This window comes from Silene latifolia, chromosome 1 (assembly GCF_048544455.1).
Source record: "Silene latifolia isolate original U9 population chromosome 1, ASM4854445v1, whole genome shotgun sequence".
Lineage (NCBI taxonomy): Eukaryota > Viridiplantae > Streptophyta > Magnoliopsida > Caryophyllales > Caryophyllaceae > Silene > Silene latifolia.
In genome coordinates, this window is record NC_133526.1 from 53,447,159 (window position 1) to 53,467,816 (window position 20,658).

The 20,658-nt window shown below is 35.2% G+C and overlaps 2 protein-coding genes across 2 annotated transcripts; both read left to right on the forward strand.

Annotated features, from left to right (window-relative positions):
* The first annotated feature begins 3,775 nt into the window (after nt 1-3,775).
* On the forward strand, nt 3,776-5,437 carry LOC141646875 (uncharacterized). The gene is made up of 3 exons (XM_074454861.1): nt 3,776-4,283; nt 4,391-5,261; nt 5,329-5,437. The coding sequence occupies exons 1-3, from the start codon at nt 3,776-3,778 to the stop codon at nt 5,435-5,437; spliced, it is 1,488 nt and encodes a 495-aa protein (XP_074310962.1).
* Nucleotides 5,438-5,942: 505 nt separating this feature from the next.
* Nucleotides 5,943-14,634, forward strand: LOC141646884 (uncharacterized). The gene is made up of 3 exons (XM_074454873.1): nt 5,943-6,372; nt 13,796-13,869; nt 13,963-14,634. The coding sequence occupies exons 1-3, from the start codon at nt 5,943-5,945 to the stop codon at nt 14,632-14,634; spliced, it is 1,176 nt and encodes a 391-aa protein (XP_074310974.1).
* Nucleotides 14,635-20,658: the final 6,024 nt, after the last annotated feature.

A 20,658-nucleotide genomic window follows, 5' to 3' on the forward strand; every position in this document is an offset into this window, starting at 1 on the left:
ATATCTTCAGATGTAATGTCTTCAGATGTTGAGAACCCCAACTGTGTTTTATGTGATTCTTGAGAGCTTGATTTAAGGATTATATCTGTCAACAACGGGAAAATATTAGAGCAAATAATAACAAATTACTACATACTATAAACATTAAAACTATATGTGCTACTAGGTAGAATATAATTTAAGTTAAGAAATAGTCAATTAGTTCTAAATTTTTTGTTTGGTACATTCAATTAGTTTTAAATTAACTCATAGAGGCACAATGACAACCTGCATAAATTTGGAAAAAAATAACAAAAAAAAAAAAATAATGATCAGATGTTAGTATTCACATAATTACATTTTATTTCACATGAACCGTTTGAATTTATTGGTAGCCAAATTAGTAGGTGAATTAAATAGAGACCGTCATACAATAAGTTTGAAAGTTTAAAAAAAATACAAAAAAAAAATACACAACAAAGAAATCGTGAAAGTGTTGTTTTCGTATTCCAAATATAACAAAAAAATTAAAAAAAAAATCCTCAGAAATATCAACAAATCCAATTCATCAGAAATCTCAGCTAACACATAGATCCAACAAAACAGTCACAAATCGTTTTTTATGCTTCACTAAATTTGGTGTACTTCTAAAATCATCATAAATTTTTGTTTTTTATAATATTTTGTTACATGCAATTACTTAATTTGGCTTATACAATCATTTTACCTTAACATATAAACAAGTACTTCACAGATCAGAATAATTTCGTAATAAAAACACAAAAAAAATTAGTAAACAATGAAAAATTCTAAGATTTTTACCTGCCATGATAGTTAAGATTTTGTTACATGCAATTACATAATTTGGCTTATACAATCATTTTACCTAAACATATAAACAAGTACTTCACAGATCTGAATAATTTCGTAATAAAAACGCAAAAAAAAAATTAGTAAACAATGAAAAATTCTAAGATTTTTACCTGACATGATAGTTAATAGAAATTCTAAGATTTATTCATGTGGTTAGATTACTTATCTTTTAAGCCTTATGGTGATTCCAGAATAAACGATTAGTCATCCGTCTTATTAATTGCATAACCAATTACACCTGCAGAAGACAAAAAACATAGCCTTTAACAATTGATCTTTTATGAACATATACAACAGTAACATAAATCCAACATCTTTATAAAAAAAAAATTAATTATACTCAACAGAAATGTCAACAAATCTCAACTAACACATAGATCCATCAAAACAAGCAAATAATGTTATTTATCCTTCACTAAAATTCGGAGTTATTCTAAAATCACCAGAAATTTGCGCTTTTTATAATATTTTGTTACATGCAATTACATAATATGGCTTCCACATTCATTTAACCTCAAAATATTGACAAGTAATACACAAATCTGCATAATTTCGTAATACAAATGCAAAATTATTTTAGTAAACAATGGAAAATAACAAGATGTTCACCTCACATCCTCTATAAAGGAAAGTTTGAGCAAAATTTCGGATTTTCTCCTTTTGATTATCAAATTAACAATGGAGTTGATTAATATACCCATTTGAAGATGTAATAGTGATGAAATTATTATAAGATTCAGAAATGCAGACAATACATTGAAGATGATCCGACGGATCTTATATTAGTATCGCAAATCATAGGTAGTATTGATGATTTGGTCGAAGAAATAAGGTGGATTATAGTATTGAAGATGAAAAAAAGATGATAAATTAATAAAAATGACGGTCTGAATTATGGATTGGTAGAGAGAGATCAGAGAGTAATATTAGGGAGGCAGTCGTAACTGCACGACTGTAGTGACTAGGGTTTGCATACATTGGTTTATATACTAATTGATAATATTGGGCCATATCATGTTTTTTTTTGTTGGTGCGATATTGGGCCATATCATGTTAATTGCAGGATGTAGAGAGTATGGTTTTTGGGCCAAATTTTTAATTATGTTTGGGCTAAATCTTCGAGTATAGTTAAGGGGGTCATTTACCACTTTCCGGATTATTTTTCATATTTGCACTATTATCTTATTCAATCAAATGCTATTTATTTTCAGTTGGTATATGATTATATATTTAGTGACATTTACTTTTAGTTGATTTGTGATTATATATTTATAAAGTTTTATGACTGTAGGCGATGGATTTCAACTAATGGGAAATTTAAGCAATCACCAATCAAATGAATTTGGGCATAATATTATCTCTCTTTTGAGTGATATAACTAACGGTATAGTTCTATTACTTAGTATGTTGTTATTATTTATATACGAATTGATGTGTAATTGTATTATGTTTAAGTAGTCTATGCAGGACCACAATCAGCAAGAGAAAGGCGAAAAGCTATTATGTCTGTAAAAAGAAGCAACGCTAGATCAGCAATACGTGAAGCTGCTAATTTATCGACATTAAATGTTAATAATTCAAATGCCATAACAGAAGGTCAGTTCATATAATCATTTAAAGACGTGTACTGCAAGTTATTGTTTTTTGTATATGATATTATATATTATTCGTGTCTATTAATAGAATTTTCATACTTTCAGGTAGTAGTAGTAGTAGCAGAATAGTCGTCTCGAATGAGAACAACCAAGAAAATATATCACCTTCTACTCTTGAGACGATAGATTTCACATGCACTGAAGATGAAATCCATATGTCTGAACCTAATGCAGATTCTGAACCAAATATTCCAGGTTTAATTTCGTATATCTATGTTATGTAAAAATATTGAACTTACTTAAACAATGAATTAAACTTAAATTTTAACTTCAAATTTTTAACAATTTTATTTCTTTAGTGCATGAACATTATTGGGATATTGGTGATCCAACTTATGAGTGTAAACATTGTGGTGCACAAATGTGGTACGGTGAAAGAGTGCGAAAAAACAGGAATTCTTTGCATCCAACGTTCACATTGTGTTGCTTAGATGGAAAAGTTGAGCTTCCTTTCTTAAAGAAGCCGCCTCAATTGCTAGACGATCTAATTTGTAATCGTCATCCTTTAAGCAAGCACTTTATTGACAATATTCGAGCATACAACATGATGTTTGCATTCACGTCGATGGGTGGAAAAATTGATCATTCTGTTAATCAAGGTCGCGGTCCTTACACGTTTAAAATGGGTGGTCAAAATGTTCCATCGTATTGGAAGTCTGTTACCCGAAGGTCAAACCCGTCCTAAATTTTGTCAACTATATATTTACGATACTGAGGAAGAGGTTCAAAATCGTAAGAATGTTTTCAGGTATGTTGTTTTTATGTAATTGTAATATTATGTACATTTTTCCAAATTGTTTATAAAATAATCTTATATTTAAATTAAACTTTGCAGTGACGGTGCTTCAAATCGATTTAATGATGATCTCATACATTCGCTTCAGCGAATGATAGACGAGAAAAACACTTTGGCAAAAATATTTAGGATGGCTAGAGATAGATTGTCTACCGATGTTGATGGAGAAGTGAGTATTAGGTTGATATCCCGAAGGCAAACAGACGGTAAACATACAATCTTCCAACTACTTCGAGGTTGCTTTGCACTTATTGAAGGAGATATTGGGCCAACAACCGAGCAAAGGGATATTATTGTTCAAAAACAAAGTGTGGCACACTACAAATGAATATCCGAGCTTCATCCTTCCTATTTGCCATTACAATATCCTCTATTATTTCCTTCGGGTGAAGATGGTTTTAGATTAGGTATATTACACAGGGAAAGTTCTCTCAAAATCAGTAAAAGAAAAAACCCAAGGAATCAATTGACAATGCGAGAGTGGCTTGCATTTTGCATTCAGGACCGTCCATTATCCCGCGAATTTCCCACGATTATGTTGTCTCGCAGATTGTTTCAACAATTTTTAGTTGACGGTTATATGATGGTTGAGTATCAAAGATTGTCCTTCCTTCGACATAATCAGAAACTTTTGCGCGCAGAAACATACAATAATCTTGCTAATGCTTTTAATCAAGGAAATGTTGGCCCATCTTCTGTTGGGAGTCGTATCATTATACCTTCAAGTTATGTAGGAGCTGATGGATACATGAGAGAAAACTATCGAGATACAATGGCTATTTGTAAGTGGAATGGTTATCCAGATTTGTTCATTACTTTTACCTGTAACCCGAAATGGCCGGAAATAACAAGATTGGTTTCTAAGAAAGGAGTAAGGGCTGAGGATAGACCAAATATTTGTTGTCGAGTTTTTGAAATTAAACTTCAAGAGTTGATGACTGACTTGAAAGATCGACACATATTTGGACGAGCAATTGGAGGTAAAATTTCAAACTATTAATTCTATTTATTTTAGGATCTTTTAATATAATGTTCTCTTTATTTTTGTTTCTTCCTAAAAAACTGTTTATTGTAAATTAATCTGCAGCTGTGTACACCATTGAGTTTCAAAAATGTGGGCTACCTCATGCTCACATTTTATTGTTTTTACATCGAGATTACAAGTTTCCAGAAGCTTCAGATATCGACAGAGTTATTAGTGCTGAAATACCTGATCCAAATGAACACCCGGAGCTATATAATGCTGTAGCAGAATTTATAATTCATGGTCCATGTGGCGAAGGATTTCCAAACTCGCCATGTATGATTGGTAATAAATGTGGTCGACATTTTCCCAAAAAACCTAATGAGAGGACAACAGTTGATGGTGAGGGGTATCCTATTTATAGAAGGAGAAAAGAAAGTGTTTTGCTTGAGAAAAATGGGGAAACTGTTGATAATGGATTCGTCGTCCCATATAATGCGCAGTTATTGTTAAAATATCGGGCTCATATCAATGTTGAATGGTGCAATCAATCAAGGTCTATTAAGTATTTGTTCAAGTACATAAACAAAGGCGTTGATCGTGTGACGATGCAATCCTCTCATAGCCGACGCAATGATGAGAACCCTGAGCAAATCGATGAAATACGAATATTTTACGACTGTAGGTATATCTCCACATGTGAATCTGTATGGAGGATATTTTCTTTTAGTATTCATTTTCGCACACCTGCTGTTGAACGATTGCAGTTCCACTTACCAGATCAACAAAGTGTTGTTTTTAATGATGACGATCCCATTGACGAAGTTCTAGACAGTCCGACAATCGGTATGTCTAAATTTTTAGATTGGATGGATTGTAATAAACGCGAGGCTAAAGCAAGAGAATTGACATTCAGTCAATTCCCTACTAAGTTTGCATGGAAGAAAGAACTTCGCAAGTGGAGTTTAAGAGAACGTGGATTTTCAATTGGCAGGTTACAACATGTTACTCCTAATTGCGGGGAGTTGTATTTCATGCGTATAATGTTGAATTTTGTGAAGGGCCCTACATGCTACGAGGATATTAGAACAGTTGATCGTGTTGTATACCCTACTTACAGGGAAGCGTCTTATGCATTGGGTTTGCTTGGTGATGATAAGGAATATATAGATGCTATTGAGGAAGTAAGTGATTGGGGTTCCGGTGTCTATCTTAGAAGGCTTTTTGCAACTTTGTTATTATCGGGTACTATATCAAGGCCGGAATTCGCATGGGAAAAAACATGGCGTCTACTTTCGGATGATATCCTGCATCGTCAGCGTCGCATTTCAAACAGACCAGGTCATTTTCTCCCCTACTTCCATACATATGTTTATTACATTTTTTTCCGTTTACTTTTAAAAACAAATTTTGATGTTCTTTTATTTTCATTATTTTAATAGTATATAATATTTCACTCACAGAATTAACCCTAACTGATGCGGAGTTGAAGAATTATGCATTGGATGACATTGAAGCATCTTTGCAAAGGAATGGGTCCACCTTACGGAGGTTTGATGGTATGCCATTTCCTGATTCCCTAGCTGTAGTAAATCATGTTAATACATTGCTTGCGGATGTGCTATCATATGACAAAGAATTGTTGCATGAAGAGCATAAGCAACTCATATCCACGATGACGAATGAGCAACGTAGTGTATACAACGAGATCATGGATGCTGTCCAAATTGGTAAAGGAGGTATATTTTTTGTTTATGGCTATGGAGGGACTGGGAAGACATTTATCCGGAGAACGTTATGCGCTGCATTACGTAGTGTTGGAGAAATTGTTCTTCCGGTTGCATCGAGTGGTATTGCTGCAATATTGCTACCCAGCGGAACAACAGCGCATTCTAGATTTGACATTCCCCTCAATGCTATTGAGAATTCTACATGTTCTCGAATTAAACCTGGAACATATTTGTCCGAGTTGTTAATTCGAACAAAATTGATAATTTGGGATGAAGCTCCAATGACTCATAAGTATTGTTTTGAAGCTCTTGACAGAAGTTTAAGGGACATCATGCAATTTTCAAATAATGTAGACTATGACCAGCCATTCGGAGGTAAAGTGTAACACCCCCATACTCCAAGTGCCTTACCAGGACCACTCAGGTATAAGGATACTACCATCTCGGTTGCCCGAGGCAATGAATATCATAAGACAATAAAGAAACGTACTTTAAAAGTAATTATAGTTTAAGTGATTACATGTTCAAAACCAAAACTGATAAAAGGAAATACAAGTTCTCAAAACTATCTACTATCAAAATACTATCAAGCGTCGGACACAAATGAAGACTTCTAAACCGCAACGTGGTGACTCATCCCAGCTATCCCATACGCATCGTCTCATACCGCTCAATAATCGCTCACCACCCCGAATGGATCACCACGCTTTTAAAACATTTAAACGGGGTCAGTACTAATCACACAATTTATATGATCCAACAACACAACAAACAACATAGCTCAAACAGTCACACACACAATCACACCCACTCCGATCAATATCCATCACCGACTGTCCACTGGACCAGCCTTGCCAGTGGGGGACCGCAGCCGTTCCCACCTAAGCCCCGCTCATCATACCGAGCGATAACCCTGTCCCATTAATGTGCACATCCCCTTCCGTGGCGGGTTCCACGAAGGGCGAAACTAGGGCGTGAAGCCACTCCCGCAAGTGACTCCACTCAGCCGAGAACGCATCTCGAGAACCATAGACAACCAACCACAATCACAACATCAACAACCGTCTGAATCTATCAACAATGTGCAATCACAATCACAGCCGTCACAATACAATTACTATATCAAACAATCAATCTCACACATCAACAATCATCCCATTATGGGACTAATACTGAGTAGGAAATCCTACCTGAAAGCATAATTATCAGACGGTCTCTACAGCTGTATCAAAATGGCTCTTCTACAAAACCTCCTCCTATCATACAAACATACAAGCACTACCGAATCACAATCTACACAAAAACCCCCAATTCCCTAAATTAGGGTTTAACCAAATTAAAGGAAAGACAATAAAAAGGGTACATAGATCTTACCCTCGACGCAAGGAACTCAACGGTATAATCAACGACAAGAATTGACCGTCTGAACTCCGGGAATTGCTAAGAATGCGATTAAGAAGATGAACTTGTTTGCTTTCTCTCTTAAACAGAAATTTAGGTTTTGTAAAAGTGATTTAGAATAATGACGACGAAGCTTAAATACCTTAATCGCATAATTGACAAAACCCGAGAAAACTCCCCGTAAAACCGGACACTCGATCGAGTACCCAAGGTACTCGATCGAGTACCCCCCTACTCGATCGAGTACCCCAGCTACTCGATCGAGTACCCAACAGGTCAGAAACTATTTTATTTCGCAACTTACCCTTACTCGACAGAGTAAGGCCTACTCGATAGAGTACACCAAGACTTATAAATACGGAGTATTACAGTCTTCCCTCCTTAAAAGAACTTCGTCCCCGAAGTTCAACCCATACATAAAAACAACCATACTGACTCGACCAAGACACAACAACTTAGCTAAGGACTCAAGAACTCGACCGAACATAGAACATGAACTCTTAACCCCCATTCTACCAACTATGTTACTTCCACAACATGACTCACTATATCGTATCTACCACATATATATCTCTCACGACACCAATTCCATACATAATCAACTACCATCCTCTAATGCTGCTAGCTCCATAATATCATCAACTATCAAACCCAATACCAAGACACTCATAGACGTCAAACGGAATGTTACATTCTACCACCCTTAAAAGGAACTTCGTCCTCGAAGTTTACTCACACTCGTAACCTCATCATCCAACTGTCAACACTAGCGAAATATTCTCACACTCCTAAACATCACGCTACTACAAGCACGGTCATGACCTTTAACACTATCAACCACAACATATACAAATCCATATCTTATGCTACACCAACACTCTACTTCCAAATATACTACCATATGAACAACCATCAAAATCTCTTTTATCGCATCCTACTCCTCTTAAGATAAATGTTACGTCCTCGTAACCTACTAATACTATATCCTTAGTTATATCTTCTCATTATTCTCATCATCATCACATGTCATAGATAACCACCTATACTCTAAACACTCGCCATGCATGCATCCAAGGCTCTCTTACTTAAACAATTCTCATACTTCAATTCACTCGTCACACCACCTAACCTATACCTCAAAATCTTTATCTTAACCCAAAACTTCAACTTTTCCACATTACCGCAACATGACATACCTCTCTATATAAACTATATGAAACTCCCATCATCAAAAGCATAACTCACGATCCACACTTGTTACGTGAACTCATTCCAGATCCTCAAGTTCTTTCCTTCATTACCGCAAAACTCATACATAACTTAATATGACACTAATTCCCCCAAAACCCTACACTCACTATCCCAACAAAATATTATGAACTACCTGCCGCTTTCGGATCATTACAACACATGTTCCACGAATCATTTTCCATTACCATGTCTACTAAAGCCTTATCTAGAACAAGATCAAAATTACTGTAACAACCTCTCACAACCGTGTCCCATCAAAAGAACATCACTATACCATGACAACAACGAAAACATATTCAACTCTGTTTCATATCATACTCTACCTCATTCTTAACTTAACCTGGTAAAGAAAACATCAATAAGCAAGACAACTGTCTACATGTTCAACCAAAACTCACAAAGAACGACAGCAAACAAAACAACAATCTATGTATAACTGGTATGCACTTTCGAAAACTCGTATCATAATCATCCCGCCTACTCCACCACAACCGGTGACGGCATCACAACACCGCCACCAATAGCCACACCGTAGTGCGAAAATACCCGTATCACAGCACTATGTACCGTGCCCGGATCACCACCCGAGGCACCGCAACCACACCGATAGATATCACAACTGCATACAGCTCCCATAAACACTGACTCAGAATAACTTTTCAGACAAGAAAAACTTACTCAAATCCACTTTACTAAATCATAACACAACATATTTTATGGATACATAGATAAGCATCTCATGAACATCATCTCTACTATTTCACGGAATACATATGTGTTATTAATACACATAAAATTATAATTAGCCATGTCAAATTAATCAAATTATTACCTTTTTGGATATCATTCAATTAAATTACCGTGTCCAACATATATATATTACAGAACATTCATAAAACAACTTTATAATTATCACACCATACCACTTCTTGTGAGGTCAGAACCTCACACAAACATTTACACGTATCATAGACCCGTAATCACATCCACCTAGTCAATCCTGATCACGTAAGTTACCACTCAACAAAGGTTACCTGTCGCCCGAGCTTAACTCATATGCCCCTCATAGCATATTCCATCATTCGCATAACCATCACCTCATGCCAAGTATAACCATACTATTAATACTCAACTACTAACAACCGCCTCATATAACCACATCTTACACTCTCTCACAACCATATATATCAATCTGTCTCTCGCAAAATCAACCGCTTGCAATTGTTACCTTTCTAATATACCATCACCCTTAACCACTAGTCACAAACCATAACACTACCACTGTCTGGACATCAAATCCTTACACTCATCTCTAAATATCACGATTTCTTTCCTATCTTTGGTTAACATCCCAAATAACGAACATAAAATCCATCAACAAAATTACTTCAACATTCTTCCCAATACCATTCTTAACTGTATCATCATCTAAATCTCCACCAAAATCTCATATCATGCAGATATTCTACCAACTTCTTACTTTCCTGAATTCTTCAAAACTCAAGACTAATCATGTTGTCCCGAAACTCCTCTATAACCATTAACTAACATCCTCATGATTGGTAGCACACATCTCGACGACTCCTTACCTCTATATCACATAACTCCGGTCAACATTTTCTTAGTTTTATTCCCCTCATTCTTTTCTTTTACACTCTACAAAATCAATTAACCATTCAACTCCTTATCACTTCTACCTCACTCTTTAGTGTTCCTAAGGTTTTTCTCACCGCTTCAAAACTCACATCTAATTATTTCATATCGATATCATCTCACTCTTTCTTACCACAAATATTCTCTTATTATGTCATCAATCACCCTTGCCACTCATCCATCCATAGAATCAACGTTCTTTGTTCAACAATTACATCTCTAGAAATCAAAATTCCTTTCATACCGCTAATTGCCCAAGGAAATCACACAAAGAGTTTCATCTCTTAATAAACCAAATCTCCCAAACTCATTCACTGTCTACAAATCCACCTCGCGACATGTCTCCACAAAGTTCACTATATACCACTCTTCTCAACCCCTTTAAAACGAACTTTCACTACATATATTCTTGTCCCACACGACTCCTAACCATCTACCTCCATAATTCTTTACACATCTCAAGTTGCCACTATCCACATCCTTACTCTCAATCCTTTTATTCTCACGTTCCTTAGACTTACATCACTCTTGCCCACATTCATTTACTTTTACATTACTCAACATACAATCATGTCACTCATCTCGTCTCACACAACATGCTCTATGCCTCAATTAAGTCTTACGAATCCCAACACATATAAATCATGTCCTCCCCACCGAACTCATACTCATCATAGGTGCCACTCTTTACACCACAAAATTGGGTAACTTACGCGTCAAGACCAACATACATGTAAAACAATGCATAAAGAAGCAAAATAACGCCTTTGAATTAAACATAATATGCAACGAAGTCAAAAGATAAGCATATGACCCAAAATAGGGGTCACTAGATCGAGTACAGGCCACTCGATCGAGTAAGGGACTTACTCGATCGAGTAGGTGAAGATCAGAAGCATGTAAAACAAATTACCAGGGACACTCGATCGAGTAACTGACGTACTCGATCGAGTACCCCCCACTCGATCGAGTACCAAGGCTACTCGATCGAGTACCCTATTTCTCAGCACTGTCCAGTTTTCGTAAAACAGCCATAACTCACTCATTTCTTGGTCTTTTTGGGCGTGTGACCTATCGTTAGAATCGTAAAAGAATAAGCTATCACCTCCAATTGGAATCACATCAAAATCATATATACATCTCAAGTTATGACAGTTTAAAGACAACATTTCTATAATCGGAAACACAACTACTTGATTTTACTTCTAAACAAGTTAAATGACAACATGGTAAACAAAAACAACTCGATGCTCATAAAACCAGTATCCCTAACCACATGTTACTAACTTCAAAAGCCAAGCAACAAATAATTCGATGCACATATATCATTCAACTTACCAATCACATATTACCCACATGTTTTAATTTTATAACTTTTCGTAACACAAAACATACTCGTATCTTACAAATCCTATTTCCATGTTACTAATGCAACAATATTACAAACCAACTTCATCACCTAAACATATTCATAATCACAAAATTCATATTCTCATGCAATTGACACCCCATCTTTTCCAATCAGTTCATCTATTTCATCCACATTCTTCATCTACAAGTGCATACGATACCACAAAGAGACAATTATATGAACTTATTATCTAACTTTACGCAAAGAGGATTATGAAAAATCATGTTACATCTTCTAACCACAAGTTACTAGTATGTACACATTATAAATCATTCATCCTACACATCATTATTCATCACATATAAACTATTTCCTTTTTCCACCACATCATTCGTCATTCTCACATACTTTTCCAACTATTCCAATCAACATGGTAAACCAAGTATCATCCAACATGCTTTCAACCAACAGCATACAAAATCACCCTTATTCATGCCACACATCACCATATTGGTACACAATTCACAAGATAAACACAAAGCGATCCCGACTCATATCCCATGGTGACCGGTTCAAAATTGTAGGGCGAGTTCGCGACTTTAGGACGTCTCCCAAGCCTTTGCATTAGCTCCTACAACTTTTACCCCGGGTTCATTTTAATTAGACTCCCTAGGTTCATTAGATTCATTGGTTACAGGTTTCAGGATCGTCGCTCTGATACCATTTGTAACACCCCCATACTCCAAGTGCCTTACCAGGACCACTCAGGTATAAGGATACTACCATCTCGGTTGCCCGAGGCAATGAATATCATAAGACAATAAAGAAACGTACTTTAAAAGTAATTATAGTTTAAGTGATTACATGTTCAAAACCAAAACTGATAAAAGGAAATACAAGTTCTCAAAACTATCTACTATCAAAATACTATCAAGCGTCAGACACAACGGAAGACTTCTAAACTGCAACGTGGTGACTCATCCCAGCTATCCCATACGCATCGTCTCATACCTGCTCAATAACTGCTCACCACCCCCGAATGGATCACCACAGTTTTTAAAACATTTAAACGGGGTCAGTACTAATCACACAATTTATATGATCCAACAACACAACAAACAACATAGCTCAAACAGTCACACACACAATCACACCCACTCCGATCAATCTCCATCACCGATCGTCCACCGGACTACCACGCCATGGGGGGACCGCAGCCGTTCCCACCTAAGCCCCGCTCATCATACCGAGCGATAACCCTGTCCCATTAATGTGCACATCCCCTTCCGTGGCGGGTTCCACGAAGGGCGAAACTAGGGCGTGAAGCCACTCCCGCAAGTGACTCCACTCAGCCGAGAACGCATCTCGAGAACCATAGACAACCAACCACAATCACAACATTAACAACCGTCTGAATCTATCAACAATGTGCAATCACAATCACAGCCGTCACAATACAATTACTATATCAAACAATCAATCTCACACATCAACAATCATCCCATTATGGGACTAATACTGAGTAGGAAATCCTACCTGGAAAGCATAATTATCAGACGGTCTCTACAGCTGTATCAAAATGGCTCTTCTACAAAACCTCCTCCTATCATACAAACATACAAGCACTACCGAATCACAATCTACACAAAAACCCCCAAATCCCTAAATTAGGGTTTAACCAAATTAAAGGAAAGACAATAAAAAGGGTACATAGATCTTACCCTCGACGCAAGGAACTCAACGGTATAATCAACGACAAGAATTGACCGTCTGAACTCCGGGAATTGCTAAGAATGCGAATAAGAAGATGAACTTGTTTGCTTTCTCTCTTAAACAGAAATTTAGGTTTTGTAAAAGTGATTTAGAATAATGACGACGAAGCTTAAATACCTTAATCGCATAATTGACAAAACCCGAGAAAACTCCCCGTAAAACCGGACACTCGATCGAGTACCCAAGGTACTCGATCGAGTACCCCAGCTACTCGATCGAGTACCCAACAGGTCAGAAACTATTTTATTTCGCAACTTACCCTTACTCGACAGAGTAAGGCCTACTCGATAGAGTACCCCAAGACTTATAAATACGGAGTATTACATAAAGTCATTGTATTCGGAGGTGATTTTCGACAATGCTTACCAGTTGTTCCTAAAGGTAGCAGGGCATATATCGTGTTTGCTTCTTTGTGTTCATCTGATATTTGGTCTTATTGCAAGGTAATTCTTTTTTCATAAGCTTCTTAATTGACTACAACTTTTTTTTCCAAAGTTTTTGTTTTCCTCATTATTTATATTTTTTTGTCATGCAAGGTACTAACATTAACGAAAAACATGCGTCTTCAATCTGGAAGTTCAAATTCTGATGTTAATGAAATCCGAGAATTTTCTGAGTGGATTTTGAAGGTCGGAGATGGTATAGCAGGAGTAGAAAATGACGGAGAAGTTGATATAGAACTCCCCGATGATATCCTTATTAAGAATGTCGACGACCCCGTTGCTGCTATTGTTCATAGTACTTATCCATCTTTTGTTACTGAATACCAAAATTCAGATTATCTTCAAGAAAGAGCAATTCTTGCGCCAACTCATGAGATTGTGGAGACTATCAACGACTATGTGTTGTCCCTGATTCCTGCTGATGAAAAAATTTATTACTGTTCGGATGAAATAAGCAAAGAAGAGAGCAATTCAGAGATACACGAAGTTTACTCTACAGATTTTCTCAACTCAATTAAATGTTCAGGTCTTCCAAACCACGAGTTGAAATTGAAGGTTGGGGCATCAATAATGCTACTAAGAAACATTGATCAAAGACAAGGCTTATGTAATGGCACAAGATTGGTCGTAACAAACTTGGGTGTTCGTGTTATTAGGGCAACAGTCTTAACTGGCAGTAATAAGGGAGATAGAGTCCATATTGCTCGGATCACGTTAACTTCTTCTGATTCAACAAAATTTCCAATTAAATTTGAGAGAAGATAGTTTCCAATAAGCGTTTGTTTTGCCATGACAATCAACAAAAGTCAAGGACAATCATTATCCCATGTTGGTCTTTATCTTCCTAGACCTGTTTTTAGTCATGGCCAACTCTATGTTGCTATCTCGAGGGTGACAAGTAAAAACGGTTTGAAAATACTTATTTGGAACAACGAAACTGGCACATGTAATTTAACTTCTAATGTTGTTTACCATGAAATATTTGAATATTTGGAATAGTATTTGTTGTAAGTATATACTATATTTTATTTTCGTAGTATGTAACCAAATATTGTATGAAATTGCCAATTTTCATAATGTTATTTATGTTGATTATACATCTAATTATTTAGTTATGTAATCATTTAAATATTTATACTAATTATTCCCATAACTTATATTTTGCCTGTGTAAGTAAACGTTTATACATAAACTCATATTATACCCGTGCATTTATGCACGGGTTACACACTAGTACTTAGATAAATTCATGTCATTAGAGATGACATTGAATGGAAGGAAATAGCAATTAATAAAGTTGGAATATATAGATATAGGGTATATCCACTTCCCAAGCTTTTATTGCATTTTAACTAGTGTTAATTATACACTAAAGATTATAGGATATGAATTAGTAATAAGTGTATCGACTATTCATATGTGATAATCGCATTTATCGTTTGAGTTTCATTAAACTCACCCGTTACATTGTCGTATCCAAATGGGTTGTAGAGACAAATTGAACCCCATTAAAGTGAACTGGATTGACATGGTATTCGCCCCTAGTTGCTTATATGAGGTGACGTCTCGAAGTGACTAGAGTGTGATGCGATTGATGGCAAGTTCAAGTGCCATAGAGTCATATGAGATGACTAGTCGATCACATAGGCAGACTGTATGGGACACTCTGTCGGGCAGTGACCGCTTATAGAGTTCTGGTAATCCATAAAGCCTGGTCGTGGCAAGAGCTACTATAGTATTCTTGTGAGTCAATTCTTTTGACTAGAGACTATTCACCCAAGTTGGCACAAATTTCTGATTAGCTTTGATTTATACTCTAAGGCTGTTGTAAATGAAGTCAAACTGGGTATATTTTGGGTTATGATGAACTGTGGCTGAACGAAGGGAGTAGTGCGATAGGAATTATCCACCCCTTATCAGGGTTCTTTGAAATCTCAAGGCCACTCGAGGAGTAGTTAACTGGAAATGCGTGGCCACGCTCGGAAAGTATCTATGGTAGATAATTCCGGTCAGACAGTTACTCTCCAGATCGAGGAAACCACTCAAGATATGATCAAGTGCAAGTACGACCTGCAAGACACCTTGCATTGAGTGGGAGATTGTAATAGGACAAGAGAATTGGTGACGCACATTTGTCTCGGACAAGTGGGAGATTGTTGGAAAATGTGTCCTCAACAATAGTGCGATCACATGATTTAATATCATAATTAAATCTCATAATAAGAATACGTAAGGGATGATTCAATTATATAGTCAACTGATCAACATTAATCAGTAACGATTGGCTTGCTAGAGTTTGACGTTACTGTCGTAGGACGGTGGTGGTCAGTTGATCCCTTAAGGTCACACCTAAAGGATGATGCCCTTATCAATAAAGTTGATTAATTGTATGACGATACAAGTTAATCAATTCCTTAAAATTGAACAATTTATTTGTGAGAGAGAATATTCATATCTTATTTTAATGGGATTAAACAAGATTTATTTTAGTAATAAAAATGCTTTATTACTAAAATTGTTTATTGTTTGAGAAACAATTGAGATAAGAATGAATGATTGATTATAATTACAAGATGTTGTGAATTATAATTATATGACCCATTTTATTTATGTCATCAAGTATCACTAGTCAATTTGTTGTATGTAATTTAATTAATTCATAAAATGATATTTATGTGATAAATATGCATTAAATTAATTAATAACATGTAACATACTACATGTGACATATTGTGTGACAAATGACAAATTGACAAAAATAAAATGGTAGTCCATTTTATAAGGAGAAACCGGTTTTGGGTAGTATCAAATGGCTTTTGTTTGTTTGCATTTGTTCATAGTGTATGGCATATGTAATGAGTACTCTAGCCTAGTCTTACACCTATTGTTTATAGAAGAACAAAAACTAAAAATGAAAGACCGTATATTGGTCCTCCTCCCTCCCCAAAACCGGTACAACCTTCACATTTTGGAGGATTTTTGTTCTTATATTCATTCACTTTTATGCATACTCCTTTAACACATGCGAAATATTCTCTCTACTCTTTTATCTTTCTCTAAAATTATGAGAAGCTTCAATCCAAATTGTTCAATCACATTACTAATATTATTAGTGTAATATATGAGTATTAGTAATCAATTTTAAGGTGGACTACTAAACAAATATCTAGCACATATTATTTAGTAGAGATAAGGGATAATCTTGGGTGCAATCAAGAGGAGTGACTTCTATACTTGGAGTCTTTGGAGGATCATCCTAATACTCATCATAGCTCAAGAACAAGTGAAGGTAGGAGACCTTACTTGTGCCCACAAAACCGAAATTAACAATGTAAGGGACATTGTTTTCTTATAAATCTCTTATTTTGTTATGCATGCACTAGATCTAAAGAACAAATAATTAAGAAGTTAATTAGTTCATTATTAGAGGAGTCTAATAATAGGCAAACAAACCTAACATTTTATTGTTCATTATATATATTATTGACATTAAAATGTGATTTTGATGATTAAAAATGTCATTTTTGGACGAAAAAAGCTAAACTTCGAATTTTTCAGTGATTTTTTGATATGATTTCACATATTTTATCTGCTGGTTGCATGTTAAATTTCGTGAAAAACTAAGCTATTTTGTATAAAATATGGATTTTATAAGTCAAAATCGAATTTAAAGGGTTTATTAGGTTAATATGAGTTAAATTTCGAATTTGGTCATGAAAATTTAATATATTGTCACATGCATTTTTACTCAGTGTGTGTAAAAATCTTAGATGGATTGAACTCCTTATGCATGATTTATGAATTTTTAAGTAAAAATTCAATAAATAGTGACTTAAATTAGCCTATAATGCTAAAACATATTTCATGACTTAAGAAAAACATCCAATGTTGCTTATTTATCCCACTTTTCATATCTAAAAGTGAAAAGTTGATTAAATTATTTATCCTTTTGCTTTAATAATTTTATTTGTCAAATTCGATAAACCGCAACAATGTTTTTCTCGAAAGATTTTTGAAAATTTTAACCTAAGTTTTGAACATTATGAATATCATGGAATTATTCCAAAATGTTCAAGAGTTTATATTTCAAATTTTGAAATTATTTTAATTTAATTTGGAGTTTTTATATATATTTTGAATCCAAATGAACAATATTAGAAATTCAAGTTGAATTATTGTCAAAAATTTCGTGAAGACTAAATTTTGAGTCCTAAAAGGTTAGGGTAATTAACTTGAACATAAATGTGATTTATGAAATATCTCATAATTTTAATAGTTAATAATCATTCAAATCCATAAAACCGAGAAAAATATACGATATTATCTCTTTAAAGGCGATTTGGCATAAAATTAAGCATGTTCATACATATTTTAATGCTGCATTTTATTTATGATTGTCATATTTTTGATTTATATAATTTTTGAATTATGTAATTTTACTTAGTATGGCCTTAGTTTTAATTGGTATTACCCGGAATGTATGGAAATATCGATTCGGTTGTAATTTTTGTGATCTCATATCACCGTTTTGTAATTTAATAGATTTAATTTTTATTACAAATGTATAATAGGAAATTATATAATTTTTAATTATTACTTGTAATTCTGGAGATCCTTGAAGACGGTGCCATTTGGAAAGGCGTTCCGACAAGACGGTGTTGCCTTGGAATGCATGCCAAGTGAAGTTCAAGGGACCAATGGAGTTGGTTTGCGGATTTGTAATAGTTAATTAAATTTTCTTTTTAGGAAGGCCATGCTAGGATTTTATATTTATGCTTTGCATTTTATTTATATGTTTGCATACATCGCTAAATCGCCATAACTAAACATGCATTTTATTTTATCGAGTCATCGACCGTGTCAATTAAATTTATCGTAGTTCACCGCTTTAGTCCACTCAAAACGTGATAGATAATAAATTGACATGACCTCTCGCTAATTAATAATTGAGATTTAGCCTTACCAAATAGTAGAACCCACGAAACCCAATTTCATAAGGGAGTTAATCCGGCTTCACCGTAATACAAACCTTGTTACGTTGGGTAAGTGGGTAGTAAAATGTTATTACATCGAAATTTGGATTGAGCTCAACGGAAGTATTCGTGACCGTAGTCGCATGTGTTCCGGGCTAAAGATAAATATTAGAGTAATTTTATCGACCGAGAGTTCTAGAAGTAGAATCGATTAAAGAGTTAATCCACCGAGTTATATTGATAAGGGATGAATCGGCTCACCGTGCCCGAGTTAATATGAATTTGGATCTCGGGATCCTTTATAATAGTTGGGTGGAGGTCACTATATAAATGTTTAAAACTTGTTTAAAAATGTTTGCAAGTTTGATCAAATGACAAATGTTAATATTTCCTTTACCTCCATGTTTGTAGTTTATATATCGCAATGGATCATACTAATGCAACAACACTTATTACCATTGAGTCTTGTCATAACTTATTTGACGATATTTGCTCCAACCACAATCTCGATACTACTAGAGAGCTTCATTTTGGGATCGGTTCCGATGGAAACCTTAATTTCATTACTTCCACCATACCTCCTACTATGACTAGATCTTTTGTGAATGTGTCTCGGGAAGACCATCTCGCCAAATCTATGAGATCCTTATCTTTGGAAGAAAAGGATGCCGAAACTAGTGGGAGTTCTAGCAAGCAAGCTCTTGCAACTAAGGGAAAGTGGTTCAAAAGGAAGGGAAAGAAAGGTAGAAGATTCAACAATGGAAATAAGATGGCTAGTGGGACTACCAAAGGAGCCAAAGTTGATAATGAATGCCATTATTGTCATGGCATGGGACATTGGATGAGGAATTGCCCCATATATTTGGGAAATATTAGGGATGGACTCGTTATTCCACTCGGTAAAATTCCTTCTGAAATTTATGTTATTGATGTAAATTTTACTTCCACCACAACGTGGGTATTAGATACCGGTTGTGGTTCTCACCTTTGTAATCATTTACAGGGGCTAAGAAACGTGGAAAAGCTAAGCAAGGGCGATGTTGATCTCCGTCTTGGGAATGGAGCTAGGGTAGCGGCTACATCCAAGGGAACTTATGTGCTTGTTTTAGCAAATGGATTTGAGTTGTATTTGCATAATTGTTTTTATGTACCTTCTCTTTCTAAGAACATTATTTCAATTGCTATGTTAGACATAGAGGGTTTTAATTTTGCCATTAAAAACAATTGTTGTATTATTTCAAGAAATGACTTGGTCATAGGCCGAGGCTCTTCTATTAATGGCATTTATGTTCTAGAAACATATAATCCAAGTAAAGACATCTATAATATACAATCGAAGAAACTCAAATCAAGTGATCCAAATGAATCATACATTTGGCTTTGTCGATTGGGTCATATCAACGAGAATCGCATCAAAAGATTAGTTTCCACTAATGTTATTAAACCATTTGATTTTCAATCATATGGTATATGCGAATCTTGCCTCCTAGGAAAAATGACTCGTACTCCTTTTAGTGGTAAAGGGACTCGAGCTAGTGAACTATTGGGACTTATACATACCGATGTATGTGGACCAATGACCATCACCGCTAGGGGAAATTATGATTACTTCATAACCTTCACCGATGATTTAAGTAGATATGGGTATATATACTTAATGAAGTATATGAGTGAAGCTTTTGAGAAATTTAAAGAATTTCAAAATGAAGTAGAAAACCAATTGAACAAAAGGATAAAGGCACTACGATCCGATCGTGGTGGAGAGTATCTTAGTAATGAATTTGATTCACACTTGAAAGGTTGTGGCATCGTGTCA